The sequence below is a fragment of the Mercurialis annua genome, linkage group LG2, assembly GCF_937616625.2.
Source record: "Mercurialis annua linkage group LG2, ddMerAnnu1.2, whole genome shotgun sequence".
Taxonomy (NCBI): domain Eukaryota; kingdom Viridiplantae; phylum Streptophyta; class Magnoliopsida; order Malpighiales; family Euphorbiaceae; genus Mercurialis; species Mercurialis annua.
In genome coordinates this window covers 50,371,677-50,390,967 of record NC_065571.1, presented here as the reverse complement: position 1 = coordinate 50,390,967, position 19,291 = coordinate 50,371,677, and the positions used below count along the sequence as shown (strand labels likewise).

General features: G+C 35.4%; 3 protein-coding genes across 4 annotated transcripts; 2 read left to right on the top strand and 1 right to left on the bottom strand.

Annotated features, from left to right (window-relative positions):
• The first annotated feature begins 6,338 nt into the window (after positions 1–6,338).
• Positions 6,339–6,983, top strand: LOC130015171 (uncharacterized). Its single transcript, XM_056104844.1, has 2 exons — positions 6,339–6,641; positions 6,714–6,983. Exons 1-2 carry the CDS (start codon positions 6,371–6,373, stop codon positions 6,902–6,904), a joined length of 462 nt encoding a protein of 153 aa, XP_055960819.1. The 5' UTR covers positions 6,339–6,370; the 3' UTR covers positions 6,905–6,983.
• Positions 6,984–11,667: 4,684 nt separating this feature from the next.
• On the top strand, positions 11,668–15,869 carry LOC126670215 (protein TPR3-like). Its single transcript, XM_050363893.2, has 16 exons — positions 11,668–11,815; positions 12,043–12,151; positions 12,295–12,474; positions 12,560–12,673; positions 12,884–13,033; positions 13,113–13,180; positions 13,567–13,613; positions 13,679–13,823; positions 13,924–14,033; positions 14,124–14,193; positions 14,290–14,369; positions 14,444–14,539; positions 14,644–14,739; positions 14,874–15,025; positions 15,107–15,323; positions 15,741–15,869. Exons 2-16 carry the CDS (start codon positions 12,072–12,074, stop codon positions 15,867–15,869), a joined length of 1,734 nt encoding a protein of 577 aa, XP_050219850.1. The 5' UTR covers positions 11,668–11,815; positions 12,043–12,071.
• Positions 15,599–18,560, bottom strand: LOC126670218 (uncharacterized). Of its 2 annotated transcripts, XM_050363896.2 has the most exons (9): positions 18,359–18,560; positions 18,113–18,197; positions 17,942–18,010; positions 17,659–17,771; positions 17,134–17,245; positions 16,914–17,057; positions 16,422–16,596; positions 15,952–16,101; positions 15,599–15,789 (listed from the first exon to the last, which is right to left on the bottom strand). In XM_050363896.2, the coding sequence occupies exons 1-8, from the start codon at positions 18,408–18,410 to the stop codon at positions 15,976–15,978; spliced, it is 876 nt and encodes a 291-aa protein (XP_050219853.1). In that variant the 5' UTR covers positions 18,411–18,560; the 3' UTR covers positions 15,599–15,789; positions 15,952–15,975. The 2 variants fall into 2 exon arrangements, with proteins under 2 accessions (XP_050219853.1, XP_050219852.1); XM_050363895.2 differs by lacking the exon at positions 15,599–15,789 and having other exon boundaries at positions 15,888–16,101.
• Positions 18,561–19,291: the final 731 nt, after the last annotated feature.

Below are 19,291 nucleotides of genomic sequence, written 5' to 3'. Positions count from 1 at the left end.
CCCGTATTCATGGGGAGCTGTTATATATACATATATTATTATTAAATATTTTTTATATAATTACATTTTTGTTCAATTTAATTTCAGTTAGTATTAATTTAATAATAAAAATATAATATTGTATATAAATATATGGTGATCCAAAAATAAAAAATATAAATATATATGCTAGTTTAGCGTTTATTTGTAGCTTTTTTAATCTAAAAAATTAAAAATGTTATTTCATATTTTAAAATAAAAAATAACAATTCTTTTTTATAATTAAAGATATGGTTTTCTTTTACAAGTAGTCAGTTTATTTAGCCAACTAACTACAAAAGGTCAAACTTTTCATGAAAATATCACAAAAATTCAAATTTTTTAATTTTATCCAATTTGCCCTTAAACATATTATTTTATTTCAATTATGTCCAACTACGTATTACTTATGTGGCGCTGATGTGCATGCCACATCAGCGCCACGTAGGTGCCACATCAGTAAAATTACGTAGTTGAATATTATTGAAACAAAAACCTGCATTTCTAGACAAATTGAATAAAATTGAAAGATTTGGACTTTTGTGAAATTTTTTCAAAGGTTTGGCTTTTTTTGTTCATTTGTTTTTTTTAGATACAAGTAGTCAGTTTTAATGACATTACTTATTAGGCTTAATCTACCAAATAATCTCTATCTTTTAACTTCTTTTTAATTTCACCCTGACGTTGTAAAATCGCCAATTATAATCAAGTTCACGCTCACTTTAATTGTACCTACAAGTATTAAATTGATTTTTTTATGGGAAAGAATTCAAATAACTTATTCATAGTTTCTCTTATCAAATAGAAAAAAGTCTAAATAAGTCATTTATAAGGGGTTTCTTCAATTTTTTTTGAATGGAAAAGAGTCCAATTTATAAATTGATTACAATTGAAATCCAAAGGTATAAATTTTGGTACAATCGGAGATTTTATAACGTCGGCAGAAATAAAAAAAAGGACTAAAAGATCGAGGTTTTTTGGGACATTAAACTTAATTATTATTAAAACACTTTAGATTTTTAATTTTAAAATAAAAATAAAATTAAAAACTTCCGTTTTTAATAATTAAACAGAGATGGAAATTTCATAAGTATGAAAAATTTCGTGAGGATGGAGATGGAATCACCCCTATCAATATTTTTTGATAATTGGGGAGGGAAGAGCGTTTGTGGGAGGAATCAAACCCACGACCTAGCAGATTACTGCCTAACGCTTATACCATTTGAGTTATAACTCATGGATAACCCTATCAATTAAATGAATATGGAGATGGAAATTCTCCATAAAAAAAGGGAGGCATCCCTATAACCTTATAAGCTCAATTTTCTCATGCTATGCAAAAAAATAAATTGAATTACTTTTTTAGTGGAAATATAATGTAATACTTCATCCATTCCAAAACTATTAGTCATTTTATTATTTTCACATAATTTTAAAAATATAATTAATATTTTTATTTTTTATAAATTAATTTTTATTTTTTATACCTTTGTTAAATACTATGAATTCACTTTTCTTAGATAATAATAAATAATGCATTTTAAATAAAAATAATATATAAAAATTTATTTTAAAGATTGTGATTTATTAAAAATAGATAAATATTATTTAAAAAATAGACAATTAATTTGAAACGGAGAAATAAGAGAAACACTTATCTAATATAAAATTGTTAAGTTCAAATCTATCAACATTATAATAGAGAAAAATAGTTTAAATTAATTTTAGTTTGGTGGGGAAGTTTAGTACGTATTTGTTGTCCTCTCATGAGAGCACAAACACGAGATTGCCATTACTATTAGGAGTATGTAAAAATTGAACACAACAAACTCGGTTAAAGTAAACAACACTTAAATTTATTTTTATGCATATTATAATACAAACTAAACAACAAATTAGATAAAATTAAGAAATCAAACCTAATCAAAATAGGCTTGGTACGATTGAAAATATTATTTTTTATAAAATTGATGTATTTCAATTTAGATTGAACCGTATGCACGTCTCAACATGCATGCATAAAACAACAAAGAAATACTGTATCATAGTAATTAATCTACAATTATTGCAGTCCATACGTAAATAATTATATGAATCAGCATTGACCTGTTTTATGTTCAATTGAAAAATGCATTAAAATAGTAAATGGAGTGAGCTAAGCACGCAAATAATAATCACATTTGAGTTGATGGAAGATAAGATAATTTGTGGGTAGTGGGCATGTCTATTTTCTGCTCAACTGCTCATAATTGTATATAGATCATGTTTAGACGCTCAAATAAAAAAAATTGAATATTGTTGTGTATAAACATTAGGATAATTTAATAATCACAAAAAATTAACCCATTATTAGTTCTTGAATAAAATAAAAACTGAAATATTTCTTTCCAAATAATTACGAAATAAAATTCACCATATTTTTGTTTTTTATTTTTGGGGAAAAATTCACCATATATGAAGGGTGGGATTGGTTCCATTATTTTAAGAGTTTTTTAGATAAATACCAAAAAAAGATAAAATATTTTCAAGAATACTACCTCAAAGTTTGTTTTTGAAAAATACAATCTGTACTTTTTTTTTTTGAAAAATAACTTTTGTTATTCTCAAAATTATCTTTTTTAATCTCAGGAATACGATTTTGGTTATTCAACGGTATACTAACACCGTTGGTTAACCAACAAACAAAACTATTACAAATTCAAACCTCCATCTTTATTAAACTAGTTGAAAATTCTATTACAAATCCCTCTGCCTTCATCACCGCAAGAATAATCGTCAAATAAAACCTAAATCGTTTTTTTAAAATCTAAAATTATTGATTAACCATTTGTTAACCAACAAGGTACTAAAAACAAAGTCATTGGTGTACTATTAGTACATTATTGGTTAACTAGCAACAAACATAAAATTCAGCAACTGTTTACTAACGATTTTATTAACGATATATTCAAAATAAAAATTACAGGTTACCTAACAGTTTACCCAATATTAACCAATGGTTACCCAACATCTAAAAACATTGTAATTCTCACAAGCATTTCTTTAAACACCTAAAGTGCAACATATTGTGCAACACAAAAAAATCGAACCACAAACATAAAATTCAACAACTGTTTACTAACGATTTTATTAATAATATATTCAAAACAAAAATTACAGGTTACCTAACGGTTTACCCAATGTTAACCATTGGTTATCCAACACCCAAAAAATATTACAATTCTCACAAGCATTTCTTCAAACACTTAGAGTGCAACATGCTGTGCAACACAAAAAAATCGAACCACCATTCATCAACAGCATCGTTCACAAAAGAAAAATAAAAAATGGATTAAACAACACACAAAATGTGATTAACCCAAAATATTCACATTAACAAAGGATTACACTGAAATCAAACTTCGGATCCGCCCATGAACCCTAATTTCCTTCACCATTTTTAATGATTCTGCTGTGGAAAAAGCATTTGTAATTTTCTGGAAACGTAGGCAATCTCTTCACGAACGGCGATGGCGGGCGATGGCGGGCGATGGCGGCAAACTTACGACGGCGCCGATGGTTTGGTGACGATTGAATAGAGGAGAGGAGATCTCTAGGGTTTGGAGATTGAAGATGAAGAATTGATATGAGATTAGAGATAGAAATGGATTGATTGTAGAATAAAACAATAATAGAAAACGTAAATGTCAAAAATAGAAAACCTAAAACTCAAAAATAAAAGATGGAAATTGTATTCCTCAAAAAGAGAAAGTTCAACCGTACTATTCTAATTACTTTAGGTAATAAACGTATTTTGTCCAATTAACTCTTATTTTAATGGAACTTTTGTTTTCTTGAAACTATTTTAATGGTACTTATGTTCCTAAAAACACAAAACTGCCATTTCCTACTTTGATATGGACTTTAATTGTTATGGGTTGGCAGACTTTGATTTGGTTGGGTTGGCTCAGTCTATATTAAAAGCCCATAACTAGAGTGCTAATAGGGTAGTGCGCAGAGAGCCACAAATTAACCAAGCCACTCGTGTGCGGTTTAATGTTTAACTAGGTAAGAGCTCGGTTCGAACTCATTCGTTAGTTTAAATAAATGAGTTTGAACTCTAACATATTGAACTTGAGTTTAGTGGTGTCTGCCTCGTTATATTACGAATATCTCATATAAACTAGCGGGCTGATTCAACTATATACACAACTCGATTATAAGTCGTGAGCTGATTTGTATATAAAATTCGATTGGGAGTTCGTGAACAAGTCATGAATTTATGTATGATTTCGATTAAAAATTTAAAATTATTGAACTGATTCATATATATATACGTAAAATTATATTATGATTTAATTAATTAATTTTGTTTAGTTCGTATTCGTACATTTAAATGTGAAATGCTTAATTTCAGGGGTTAATGACGTTTTTATTTATAAAATTAAGAAAATTTCTTAAATTAGCCCTAGATTAATGTTTTTTCTTAATTTATACCACACAGACCGCAGAACACTTAAGCGGGTTGGGGTAAACCGCGGAAGTGTTCCGCGGTCTGCAGACGTGGCTCCATCGCGGTCTACAACCACTATATAAGGGGGAATCCGTTCCCCCTTATTTCATTCACTCAAATCATTTTTTTTAGAGAAATAGAGAGATAGAAAGATAGTAGAGATAGTAGAGAGAAATTTATTAAATCGGATTAGTAGAGATAGTAAAGAGAAATTTCACTCGACAAGAAGATTTTGCGGAGTCAGTTTTCGTGGTGGAATATTATTTTTCGTGGCGGAATATTATTTTTTGGCGGAATTATCGGGTGAGTCTTTTAAATTTATGTTATTTTTAATTATTGAATGTAGTTAGATTTAAATGATGTTTGAAATGTAATTAGATTAAAATAGTGTTTGAAATGTAATCAGTTAAATAAATATAGTTAGATTTAGTTAATTTTTTTAAAAATATATATTATAAAATAAATTAGATTAATGTGTAAATAAAATTAGAATAATGTGTATAAAATTTATATAAATGTAAAATAGAGTAAATTAAAATTAGAAAATCGAATATATGAAATTTTTAGAATATTTTTATATTAGGTTGGAATTAGTGAAAATATTACAATTTATGTTTTATATCATATAAATAGATTCGATACTAAAAAATTAAATATAAAAATAGGTATTTGTTTTTAATAGTATTTAGAGAAAATATAATTTTTTTATAACTGTAGCTTTGTGAAAAAAGTTAACATAAAATATTCGAATTTACATTTAAATCGGCTAATTATTAAAAATTTGAATTTGACATGTAGAATATTCGAATTATATTTTAAATGAGAGTAACCCTCTTTTTAATTATGTGATAAATATTGTACGATTAATTTTAAAAAATGAGCTGTCAGCCCTAAAAATGTAGTTAAAATTATATTTTTTAATGTAGTAATGACGACAAATGAGCTGCTAGCCCTAAAAATTTATTGGGATGGTACAATATTATCGACTCCGGGTGGAGTTGATTATGTTTCTGGTAAATCAGAACTGGTTGAGCTGACGAGTGTAGTGAATTTTGCACAACTACAAGTCGCAATTTGAAGGGTAATTGGGCTGAAGGATGCTGACGAGATAGTGAAGATTTATCTAAGAGTGTCTCGGTTCGATGAACATGGAAGATTTCAAAAATATGATGGTTTTCCTATGGAGACAGATGTTCACATGGAAGCAATGTGGCGTAATGTTTCGCGGACGCCACAAATGAGGGTACTTGAGTTTTATATTGTGTACAATCCGTTATCTCAAGTACGTGCGGATGTAGACGACTGTACGGATGTAGACGACTGTGCGGATGTAGACGACTGTGCGGATGTAGACGATGGTGATGATTTTAGTGATGAAGATGAGGAAGAAGAATACTTCTACGGGGTCGTTGCTGATGACAACGAGGATGATGATGATGATGATGATATCGGTGGTGAGAATGGAGATGGCACCCATGGTGAGAATGGAGATGGTGAGTCGGAACAAAATACAGATCATTTTGAGTCGCGCCTTCCTCATGAGTACACGCATCAGAATGTTGACGACATGTGTGTCAATATGAATCTGTGGCCTAAAGAAAATGCAATATGGGAAGCTGGCAAAGAGTTTGAATTGGGGATGGTTTTAGTTCGAGGTATGCTGTCCAGACATGCGCGACGAGTTATCACATTGCAGCTAATAAAGAATACAAGAGCAGTCAAACAACTGGTAAAACAATAGTTCTTGTGTGTGTGAACAATGACACTTGCAATTGAAGGTTGCGTGCGTCGCTTTTAAAAGGCGAGACAGACTGGATGATAACAAGATATAACGGCCCCCACCAATGCAGCGGCCAATCAATGAACCAAGACCATCGCAATTTAAGAGCGCGACAGATAGCTGAACACACCGACACGCAATTGCATCTGCAACGTGACATTAGGATTAAAACGCTTCAAGAGGGCATTTTTCAAAAACTGCGAGTTAGGCCTGGATACAAAAAAACTTGGTATGCCAAGGAAAAGGCCATTGCAAACAGGTTCGGACAATGGGACGACTCTTTCAAGGAGATTTGCAATTTTATGACGAATGTCACCGTTGCTAATCCCAGGACAGTCTGGCATGCTACCGGTAATTTTTTAAAAATTTCGAGTATTAAAAATATGTTCGATTTAATAATTACTAATAACGGTGTATGCACAGGTACACCAATTGAAAACAATCCACAATTCAGAACTTTCAAGCATATGTTTTGGACTTACGAGCCAGTGGTGAAGGGTTTTCAGTATTGCAAGCCTGTGGTGTACATCGACGGCACCCACACATATGGAAAATACGAAATGACTTTGCTGATTGCTTCTGCAATTGAAGGAACAATCACATCATGCCGATAGCTTTTGCCATTGTGAAGTCGGAAACTGCCGCATCCTGGAGGTATTTCATGAGGATGTTGAAGAGGTATGTTTTGGGTGAGCGAAAAGTGTGTATCATATCTGATCGCGGCTCCGGTATTATGAGTGCCATGAAGGGGCCTGAGTGGGCGGGTGATACCCACAAGTGGTGTATTAGACACCTAGTGAGCAACTTCCACAACGCCTTCAAGAAAAAATATCTCAAAAAGCTTGCTGAAAAAGCTGATAATTTTCTTGTCATTTAATATAATACATAAATTTTTGGTTGATGGGAAAATATTGACGGATTAATCGACGTGTCATACCAAGAGCATAAAAGAGATCGGTACATGTCATTGATAGAGGCGGATTCACCTGAGGGTTATGCGTATCTTGACCGCCTTGATGTTATAAAATGGAGCATGAGTGGCGACACGTCTGGAATGCGGCATGGTGTGATGACAACAAACTACGCTGAGTCGGTCAACGCGATGTTAAAGAACATTCGGGGGCTCCCTATCACATCCATGTTGGAAGCAATATTTAACAAGGTCAACTCCGTATTCATTAAGCATGTGAACGACTACAAAATGTGGTTGGCATCCGGTTTCATGTGGACTCCAGTCTGTGCACACAGAATTGAGACTTGGGAAAATAAGTCAAAGACTCATACGGCTTCACAGTTCAACGTGGCACAGAAGGTATTCAATGTCTTGACCCAGTGCGACAATGTAAGACAAAAGGGTGGCAATACACAGCAAGTTCGTCTACTGGACGGGACATGCACCTGTGGAAAATTTCAACAGTGGAAAATTCCGTGCTCCCATGCGATAGCTGCCTGCAACCAATACGGAGAGAACTACCGTGACTATATTTCATGGTATTACAAATGCGAGTATGGAAGCTTAGCGTGGAGCTCTGTTTCATTTGAACCCTTACGGAATCGAAAGTGTTGGATCAATTCCACTGAAATTCCATTTGTTCCTAACAGACAGTGGAAGAGAAAGAAGGGTAGGCCGGTTGAGAGTAGGCGTCGGAATGAAATGGACCAGACATTTAGAGACAGGCGGAATAGCAACTACTGTAGAAGATGTCTTGCATATGTCCATAACCTTAGTTCATGTCCTTTTAGAGTTCAGTGATGTGAGGATTCTGTTTCCATTTATCATGTACTAAGGATGTTGTAATTCCATTTATGTTCTATTAAAATTGAAAATCTGGCAGCTCATTCTATTTTGTGTTTGTTTAGTTATTTAGTTTAAATAACAAACTCTTGTAACACATTTACTTGACGGTTTAATTGATGAAGTTATTTTTAATTAATTGTTTGATATTATTTGTGAACAATTGTTTGATATTATTATGATTTAATTGTTTAATAATTTGTATTGAAAAAATTGCAGCCATGGCAGCTGCTCACGATCACATGCAGCCGGGTTCTGAAAGACCGGCGCTACGTTTTTTACAGCATGATCATATCTCTCAGGATGTCTGGGATGGCACGGTAACTTACGTTTGCATCTTATTTTTTTTTCAACAGTTACGTTTGCAACTTAATTAAATTTTTGAACTAACTTAATGTTTATTTTTTTCAGGGATCTGACGAGGGATTTCTGTCTCGCACTAGCTGTACGACTAGAAGGAGCGTCGTTCTGCCGTTCACTCAGTTGGACCACCGTATTTGGTCGATGATCGAGCCTACTGGATTTGTAAGCTGTTTTGCTATGCGTCACTACAGCGTCGACATGCAGGTGATCACAACCCTTGTGGAGAGGTGGAGGCCGGAGACTCACACTTTTCACTTACCCGGCGGAGAGTGCACGGTTACCCTAGAGGACGTGGCCATTCAGACCGGACTACCAGTAGACGGTCATGCTGTTACAGGGGGTAGTGTACATGATTGGGCTGCAGTGACAGAGAGGGTTTTGGGGATTCCTGCGAGCAGATATCCTGTTAACCCTACAAATTCCACAGTCCGGACTTCTTGGATCCTACAGTGTTTCCCCCAGTTCAATGCGTTACTAGACCAGGCGACTGACGGGCTTGTTCATCGGTACACACGGGCGTATCTCTTGCTCGCTATCACAGGATTGTGCTTCACTGACCTCGGTAGTGGAAAGACTTCGTTACGGATTCTTCCACTTTTAGAGGACTTGGCGGCAGTTCGAACCTACAGCTGGGGATCGGCGACACTGGCTTACTTATATCACGAGCTTTTCTCATGTTCGTTGCAGTCTACGAATCGCCGCAACATGGGCGGGGCGTTGTGGATACTGCAGTTGTGGGCATTGGACCGACTTAGAGTTATTGCTCCCGCTCTTGCCGATCCCACTATTTCACCACATCTACCACTGGGCGACATGTGTGTTTTACTGTTGTTTAATATTTTTTAATTTTATTCTATTTCTTAAAATTTGACTGTTAATGTGTTGTTGTTCTTGAATAACAGATGGGGAGGCCGGAGAAACGCCAGCCGTGCGGCCCGACACTCGCTGCCTGACATCCGTGTTCGGCTTGACACGTCTCGCTACGAAGATGTAAGAAATTATGTTTTGGTTTTATTATCTCGTATGTTAAATAGCTCATTGTGGGAATGTTTTAATACTAAATATCTTATATTTTACACATGCAGTTTATCTGGCAGCCGTACACTGATGATATGCTGGACACTCTCCCAGCGTATTGTTTGGATGGGCGCGCTTTTTGGCGGGCCATGGTTCCACTTATCTATTTTCATATTGTGGAGTGGCACCAGGCAGACAGAGTTCTGCAGCAGTTCGGATTGCAACAAGGTATTCCAGACGCCCCACTTCAGGACCACTCACTACACACCCTTACCCTGAAGAGCAGCTCATCTTGGATCCAGACACACTCTTACTACATTCGTGTGTGGGACGACAGGCTCCGGTTTGTAATTTCAGGACAGCCCCTCCAGGACCCACCTCATTACCATTCCGAGTATATGAATTGGTTTCGGTATGTCACGCGTCGCTGGATCACACGACATGGCGCTGAGCTCAGAGCATAGGTATTTTCTTAAATTATATGTTTTTCAATTAATTAATCAATGTCAAATTGTGGGTTAATGTCCTACTTTTTTTAACGTATTATATCTTTATTTGCAGGCCGATTTTGTGGAGCGTGTACGTAGGGATGCTCCTGTTGACACTGAGCTTCGGCGGTTCGCAGCCAGCACACAGAGAGGCACTAGAGAGGACCGTCGTGATGTTACATCGCCCCCTATCGAGCCTTCTATACCGCCGCATCGACTACCAGTCATACCTGACGCGCCGATAGATCCGACTACATTGCGACATCGACGGCGAGAGCGGCGTCATCCCCCTGCACCACCTCAGCGTCCGACCGATCCTATGCCTCCCCCAGTGGTTTTTCATCCTTTCAGAGGGCATTACTATTACGCGGGGTCCAGCTCTGCACCGCCACCCTTTTCATCGGGTCCTCCTTCTTCATCTGGCCAGTTTTACGGGGATTTGGCACATCACTATTTTCAGGGGGTCATGTTCATATCCAGTGCCACCAGGACCTTCTTCACCTTTTGTTCCACCGCCGCCTGCTTATGTACCACCTACGGTGCCTCCTTTTCAGGTGCAGTGGGATCAGCCTACACAGGGTACACAGGACTTTCCAGCTTCACAGGGACTTCCACAGACACCTGGGACTACAGACTTTCTGTCATATGGTAGCAGTTGGTTAGGTCTAGACAGCATGGAGGCTATGATGTTCCGCCAACAATAAGAATTTGTTACCCCGCCACCAGCAACGACGAGTACGGCCATTCCCGAGGACCAGCAGAGTGACGACAGAGACGACGACGAGGACGCCGATGCAGGAGGGGGAGATGGTGATGGTCGCCCAGGTCGACGTTACCTCACCATCAATACAGGCCGTCGGGCAAACCGTAACAGAAACAACTTGCGCTCGAACCTCCCGGTCACTAGCAGATATGACGATAGGACTCCTAGGTGATTTTTTTGTGTACTTTGTACATTATTATCTGATGTAGTAGTCTTTTTTAATTTGTAATTTTTAGTTTATTAAATATGTTATTGTTATTAAGTATAAATTATATTTGAATATTTCTTAATATAATTATTTTGTAGTATTTTATAAATTTATTTTTGTAGAGTGTTAAAAAATTAACTAATTCAAACGTTTTAAAATTAAAAAATTCAACAATTAAAACGTACAATTTTTTTAACCAAAGATTTTTTCATTTTCAAATAAATAAAATATTAAATTAAATTTTTTTAAAATGATTGGGAGAAACCTCCCAATCATTAAAAATAAATCAAATGATTGGGAGAATTTTCTCCCAATCAGTGTAGCCAGGAAATTAAATTTCCTGACTGCACAAAAGCAAGCCGCGTAACACTTACGCGGTTTGCCACGTTGGCAAAGCAAACCGCGTAAGTGTTACGCGGTTTGCCTTTCCTATGTGGCTCCTCCCTGACTGGCCAGCGAGGAGCCACGTAGGCCAGACCGCGGAACAGTTCCGCGGTTTAAATGTGAATTTATAATTTTGTGGGCGTAGTTTCAGAAATAATTAACAAATTGGATATTTAATATGGTTTGATAATTTTTGGACCACTTTCTTTCGACAACGAGCCTTAGTGAGGACCAGAAGTTCGTTGACTAGAGTAACGCCCTTATATAAAATCCAAATGAAATACACATTGCCTTATCATTATAAGCACCCCTACTTATCAACCCGATTTTAGCGCCATTACGGATATTATAAATTTACAACTCCCTCCCAATAGTACTGTTATCAGTTACAATTTAACAGAAAAGTAAAATATAGTGACAATAAAGATTCATACAAAAGAATTCTCTTCTAAAACTAAATATTAGAATCCAATTTCATTTTCAGAAACCCTGCAATTTGTTCATCAGGTTTCTTGTTACTTCATTTCTTCTGCATGGAATTTTCTTAATATCAGAAATTTCTTTCCATTTGCATTGATAATATAATACCCTCATTGCATCAACCATTTGTTTCTTGATCAATTCCTTAACATTTCCGTGTAATCTTTAATCATTTCATGAATGTTTCTGTTGAATCTTTAATATATTTTCTTGATTCCGTCATCTGATCATAACCCTATTATTTTCTTGATTAGGGTTTTATTCAGTTTACAGATTCTTGGAGATGGGTGGTCTCGATAAAGATATCTACTTTCTACTTATGCAGTTCTTTGAGGAGAAAGGTTTTAAAGAAGCTGCAAGAACGTAATTAAACCCACTTTCTTTCAACTTTTTCGCTAAAAAGAACTGCATTTTATGACGGATTTTACGACGGATTTTATGGAAAAGGAAAACTGTCATAAATTTTATGGTATAATATATTTGTGTTCTTGCTATTGGATTTACAGGCTTGAACATGAAAGTGGGATTTACTTCAACTTGAAGTATTTTGAGGAAATTATACAAAAGGGGAATTGGAATGAGGCTGAGAAATATCTTTCTGGTTTCACCAAGTTTAATGATAATATGCAATCTACCAAGATATTTCTGTTAATCGCAAAGAATAAATATTTTGAGGCATTGGCCAAGTAAGCATAATTATGAGGAGTTTATCTTTATTGGTTTCTATATTTTATGAGAGTGTTTGAAATTTATTTTCTGTTCTTTTCACAGTAATAATGATAACAGCAAAGCTTTAGAGATTCTGGGGAATGATTTGAAAGATTTTGATTTGGATTTATTCGGAGAAACGGCTCAGCTTTGGAGTTCTCATGTTGCTATGGAAGGGTATTGATCTGTTTCTGCAATTCTCAGATTTTATCAAATGTTGTTAATTTTTAAGCTTGTAAAAGTTCTTATATAGACTCTGTCAATAGCGTCGTTGTATACAAAACTAATGATATTACAACGCATTATTTGTGTTGGTGGACGGAGTTTGCGTAAGAATTTCTCGAGTGAGCGGGGCTTATTTGTAATTTTGTGAGTTGAATTGGGTAGGATCACTTCCAAGTATAGAAATACAGAATCTTCAAGGAAAAAGTTGATGGATAAGCTCAGGAAACGTATCGAGGAGAATCCCATTTTCAGGGACAAATTGGAATTTCCTAAAATTCAAAGTCAGAGGTTCGCCCATCTCGTTGCTCAAAGGTATATATTTCTGACTCCCCTGCTGCTCGAATTCTTACCTAAATGTAACGGTAACTAATTTCAGTATTTGATTTGACAGTGACGTAGTATCTTCAGACGATTTCAAATCCATCTCATTATCTCTTAGCTGTCCTGACAGTACAATAGGTAACGATTTCTGTTGTAAATGATGCCCGCTTGGAGTTTATGACAAAATGGGATCGAAATTCTGATATAATGGCGTTTTATAATTCTGCGCACTTTATTTCTCTATGAATTCAAGTTTCAGGCCTATTTTGATAGGAAACAGGCCAACAAAAAGCGACGAACATCACAGCATTAGCTGTGACTGTGAGCTTTGTTCGTTGGTCCGTTTTCCATCAAAATGGTCCTTAAAGCGTATAATACACACCCTTGGACGTTTGGCAGCATTAAAAAACGCCTCTAGACCAGAATTCTGATCCTATATGTTCATAAACTCCAAGCTTTCATCCAATCGCGCATCACGGTCAGAGCTCTACTAAAATCCTGCTAATCTATACTCATAACTACAGAGAATTTGAAGGAAATCAATGGTGTTTCTGAAAAGTTTCCTAATGAGGTATGCTAAATGACATAAGTTACTGTTAGTTAGTTTTTTTCCTTCTGACCATTCTTTTCGTACAGCTTGTGCACAGAGTTCGGTCATCTGTCACTCGGAATAAAAAGACCACTAATACGGAATTTCCTAAGAGAGTTTTAATAAGATTGAATTTAGGCTCATCTGCAACAAGCATGGAGTTTCATCCAGTTCAACAAACTCATTTACTAGGTTTTTAATTCAAAATGACAATTCTATGCCATTATCATCAGATAAATATGCCTTGTATGAATGATATTAACCCGTGCAAGTCTCTGGTTTGATGCTTCAGTTGGAACTGCTACGGGAGAAATCACCTTGTGGAAAGTTAGACCTGCGAAAAAGTTGTTTTCGAGCAACTTTGAAGTTTGGGGGACTGGATTATGCTCCATGAAACTCGAGGTTCGCCTTCTTCTTCTTCATCATCTTATACTAGATTCAGAAACAATTACACTCGTGAATTTGAAACCAGTACCGGTTATATTTAAACAGAAAACTATGCAAACGAATCCATGCATTTCCGTTAAACGCGTTGCTTGGAGCGCTGAAGGTTCTTTATTTGGTAAGTTGATTGACTGTGAGATACAGAGACAATCAAGTAAAATGCACAGCCTTATTCTGCATTTTTCATAAACCTAACTTGCTTATGTTTCAACAGGTGCTGCATTTTCCGAACACATAGTCCAAATATATTCTTATCTCAAAGATGACGTTTGCATTGTCGATCAGCAAGTGCAGGTAATAACCTCGTTGTAATTACTCATGGACAGAACGTACCGAGTGTTTTTTTATTAACTAAACTCTTCTTCTAGATCGATGCTCATGTTGGTGGTGTCAATGACCTTGTGTTCTTTACTCATAACGAGAAAGTATTGGCGATTACTTGCGGAGATGATAAGACAGTAAAGGTTTTTTACTCTTCAATTATTTTCTGTCTGATGTTAAACTATCAAGGTTTGTGGAGAATGTCATGTTTATGGTTTTCTTTTTCTTTTTTCTGATGTTGTGTAAGGTATGGGATGCAAGTGATGGTATGAGTATATATACATTTAAAGGACATGATGCTCCTGTCTATTCTATCTGCTCTCACAGCATCCACGGATTCCCTGTAAGAATAATTCTTTGATTGTATTAACCGGTGAATGAACCGGCGGTCAGACCAGTTCGGCCTCCAGTTCAATTTTAGGACACCAATTTGATGTTTTCTTGATCTGAGATTAAACTACTCATATTATTATTCAGGATTTATATTCAACAGCTGCGGATGGAAGTATAAAATCATGGATATATGGTATACAAAGAGCTATAGCTTCTTATAATGATCTTGATCTGGTCAGCACATCAGTAGCATATAGCGCTGCTGCTGAATATAGCCCTGATGCTGGTCATGAAAGGTTCGGTTCACTTGGTTTGAACAACTATTCAAATGTTTCAGATTTTAAGTTGTGACATAATATTTTTTTGAAATGATGCAGACTTTTCTCATGTGGACAATCATTTCTTGTTGAATGGGACAACAAAATCGGCACAATAAAGAGAAGATACAAAGGATTGCTTGAAAATTCTTCAGGTGTAGTGCAGTTCGATATAAAGAATCGGTTTCTAGCAGCTGGTGATGATCATGTTATCAAAATATGGGATATGGACAATGAAGAGCTTTTCAAAGTTGTTGATGCAGGTGGAGATTTACCGGTAAGCAAGGGTGTGCATTCCGTTTAAACCAAACCAAATCATACCAAAAACAATTTCCAAAATCAAACGGAATTCATATCAAACCAAATTAATTTGTTCGGTCAACTTTTTAAGTTGGTTCGTTTAGCACTGAAACTTAACTATATATCTTTTATGTTCAAAACCGAACCAAAACCCCATTTTTTGATATAATTTCAAACCGAACTGAACCGAATTTGTTGGTTAGGTTCATATTAAAACTCAACTAATTTTTCATGCCTAAGATCGAACCAAACTGAAAAACAGAATTTTTTAGAAAAATATCAAACCAAACCACTTTTGTCGGTTTGGATTCTGGCAGTAAGTTCTTTGTTTTTTTTGTGCTTCAATTCTACTGAGAAGAAGTACCTAATCATCTAGTCTTTTTCTAATGTCAAGGCAAATCCACAAATTCGTTTCAACAAGGATGGCACATTGTTGGTTGTTTCTGCAAATGAAAACGTAATCAAGATTTTGGCGACAGACAAAAAGAGAAAATTTCAAGGAACTGTTGGTCTGAGTCAGTGACCTATGTGAGTGATCGGGTTAAAACAATAGATATTCAATTCAAAGAAGTTCAAATTGTGAGCTGTATCCAATTAACACGAACCTTATTCGAATTATAAATACACCTTCAAGCATCCACCTTTGCTGCTGCAGATGCATAGCTCACACTGCTATCCCTTGTTGTTTTGCATTGGCTTGACTGCTCGTAGCGAAGGAACTTTATCTTTATCTTAGTCGTGCAATGCCTCAACATCTGATTATGCTCAATAGAATTAGAGAGGCAAAAAGTATAAGTTTCTTAGCTCAAATTGAAAAATTAGTGTGAATCAGAAGGTTGAGACTATTTTTTGGGATGACATATAAACAATGTGCTTAAAGAGAAAGCGGCTAAAAATAAGTTGGCTTCAGAATGAAACTGGTTCGTTCAGACACGAAACGTAATGGGAAATTGGCGTTTCGGACATGAAACTTCATTTTTAACATAAAAACCTTCAAATAACATTGTTTTGCCGTGTCCGTGCTACACAGGTAATAACAAAGTAATTGAAAAGGTTCCTAAACTTGGGAACTTACATGTAGGAAAACACTAATTGGATGACGTCCACAAATAGTATTGTCATATTCCTGCAAATACTGTTTAAATACATCTGGTTCCCCTGTTTCGATTATTTCCATACCCATCTTATCCAGTGCCTCGATAGACTTGTATATAGGTCCATGTTTCTTATCATGGTGCATGTAATTGAACCTGACATGAGAAAATCAAGTCAAAATGTGCAGGTACAAAATTCAAATACAACTATGCATAGTTTTGACAAGCATTAAAAAATGGTAGCAGTTGGCACAAACTGCTGAATGAAGCGCTTCATAAAATTGCACGCATGAAATGAAACATATACATCAGACACAGTCAAGTCCAAATAATAGCAAATACATGGAGTATAACTCTAGGACTCCTAAAGTCAATTCATCAATCCGCCTCACTTGTGAGTGTAAACAGAAAAGTAGGACAAACAAACTGTACTGACATACATTTATCTATATGAGAGGGAGTGCCGGACATACCGAGAACCCCAGTGACAAAAATCTGATGAGACAGAAAAGAAATTAGTTGGATCATCTACAAATTTTGCTAACAACTTTCCATACATAGCCTCATTATCAGCATTAACAGCACCAACCAATATCGGTACAACTTTAACCTGATGTCTGCACGAATAGCAGCAATTATCAAGCACTGATAAATAAATAAACAAATAAAAAATAAGTATACAGCAGAATATACCCTTCAAAAACTTTAGCAAGATATGGCAAATGCATTTCCATGCTATGTTCAGCTTCATCCACGCGAAGATCCATCAACTCAAATTTTCCTGTAGCTTTCAGTTCTTCAATGACTGAAAGATGCAAAGATGATTAAGAATTTGATCGTAACAACTATCAAAAAGGTATTCATAAATTCTAAATTAAATGCTTTAATTCTGAAAAAAATCATTTTAGATATCTCTGCACTGGGCATCAACCCAATGCAAACTAACATACACCATTTGAGGAACTCATGATTCCACTATTGCAGCCATTCCCATATCTTACCACCTATTATAGGCAAATATTATAAGTGGTTGAGTGAGTGCAAGCGACAGCCCATCTGCTCACATCACATTCATTATAATGCCCTATAAGGCTTTCCTCAAGGATACAAGAGAATAAAACAATCGTACAAACAACAAAAGAGTAAAACCAATAATTTTTTCGTAAGTCTAAAAACGGGATCCATCTCTAAGCTCACTCTTATTGTTTGATCCAGTACCTTCCAAATCAATAGGTAAGTCCCCTATTGGTGTCTTGTAAACTGTGGCAGTTGAAAGAGCACATTTCGGAGTATAGTAATGATGAGAAGGACCAAGCAGGAATATTCGCGAGCTGAATTGAAATTTCGTATCACATGTCAGCAACATATTACCCAGCTGAAATGATAAAATAGTAGTAATAAAAAACAACCATGAAAACATAACCTATTTTCGACAGCTTTTCAGTTGGCGAAAACAAACTGCAGTTTTAACAAAAAGGAAAATAGAAGATAGGAAACACACATGTTAGTAGGGTCTATATTTCCAAAAGCATAAGCAGCAGCACGACCCGAATACGAGTAACCTGCATGCCTGAAAGTTCCAGAGCCGCCAAAAAGAAATACACTGGAATTTAAATATCTATATAATGGAGGCGAAAAATAAAAATTGAATAATGAAGATAATTATACATACGGAGCAATAACACCTCGAACATCAGGAGATTTCTCCAAGGCAGCAGTGGTAAGCCATCCTTCAAGCTCTTCATTCAATTTCTTAGCTGAAAAAATGGAACACAAAAACACAATTACAAAACAGATCAATAAATATTTCGAACAAGAAACTTCAATTTTACATAAGAAACCTTAAAATAACACCGTTTCGCCGCGTCCGTGCTACCTATTGAGCTGGAAAAATAATCTAATTTAGAATTAGACTTACGATTATCGGTGTACCATGAACCGGCATGTGAAGCTCTTCTGATTCTCTCCATTTGTGCGATCTTTGTAAAAATTCTTCAATTTGAGATTGAATTGAGAGGATTTTGATTATGAATTTTTAAAGTTTGAATTGAAGACAAGGAATCTTGATTTTGTGATGAAATAATAGAGAGGAGTGTGTAGTGTGAGCTACTGATGAAGAAATCAAAATTCTCTATTTGCTATGCTGGTGGATTATACAGTGTGGAGTGCAGTTCCATTCTTTCTCCTGGACCTCATACCTGAGATTCTGCCACGTTTCGTTTTTTTTGTTACTAGAGACTCTAGTTTTAGAATAATTATTGGATATTGCGCCATATCATTCGTGCAACAAACCAATCATGCGCTAGCCATGTGGAAAAATTAATGATAATTAAAAAATCTCCTATCGCAAACTCTCATTGGCTTGTTGTAAAAATGACGTGGCGCAACGGTTGTATGAGATAAACACTTTTTAAACCTTATTAACAAACAAAGAAATTTGAACAAAGGGTCAACGTGCCCCCAAAATTTGTAACACGAGGTCATCTAATCTAATTTATACTTTTTTAACCAATTAATCCCAAAACTATTTATTTTTGGGTCAAATAACTCCATAATTTATATTTTTATTTCAAAAAATATATTTAGGATAATTATATAGCAACAATTATGAAAGTATTTAATTATTTTTTTGCATCCCTAACCTCCGATTTGTATTTTACGCGTTTTAAAAATATAATTATGGGGTTATTTGACCAAAAAATGAAGAGTTTTGGGGTTAGTTGATCAAAAAAATATAAATTGGGTTAGATAACTCCGTGTCACAAGTTTAAAAGCGTGTTGACCCTTTGTTCAAAGAAATTTTACAGTATTTCGATAAATTTCCAAAAATGGACCTTATAATCTGAAGTTT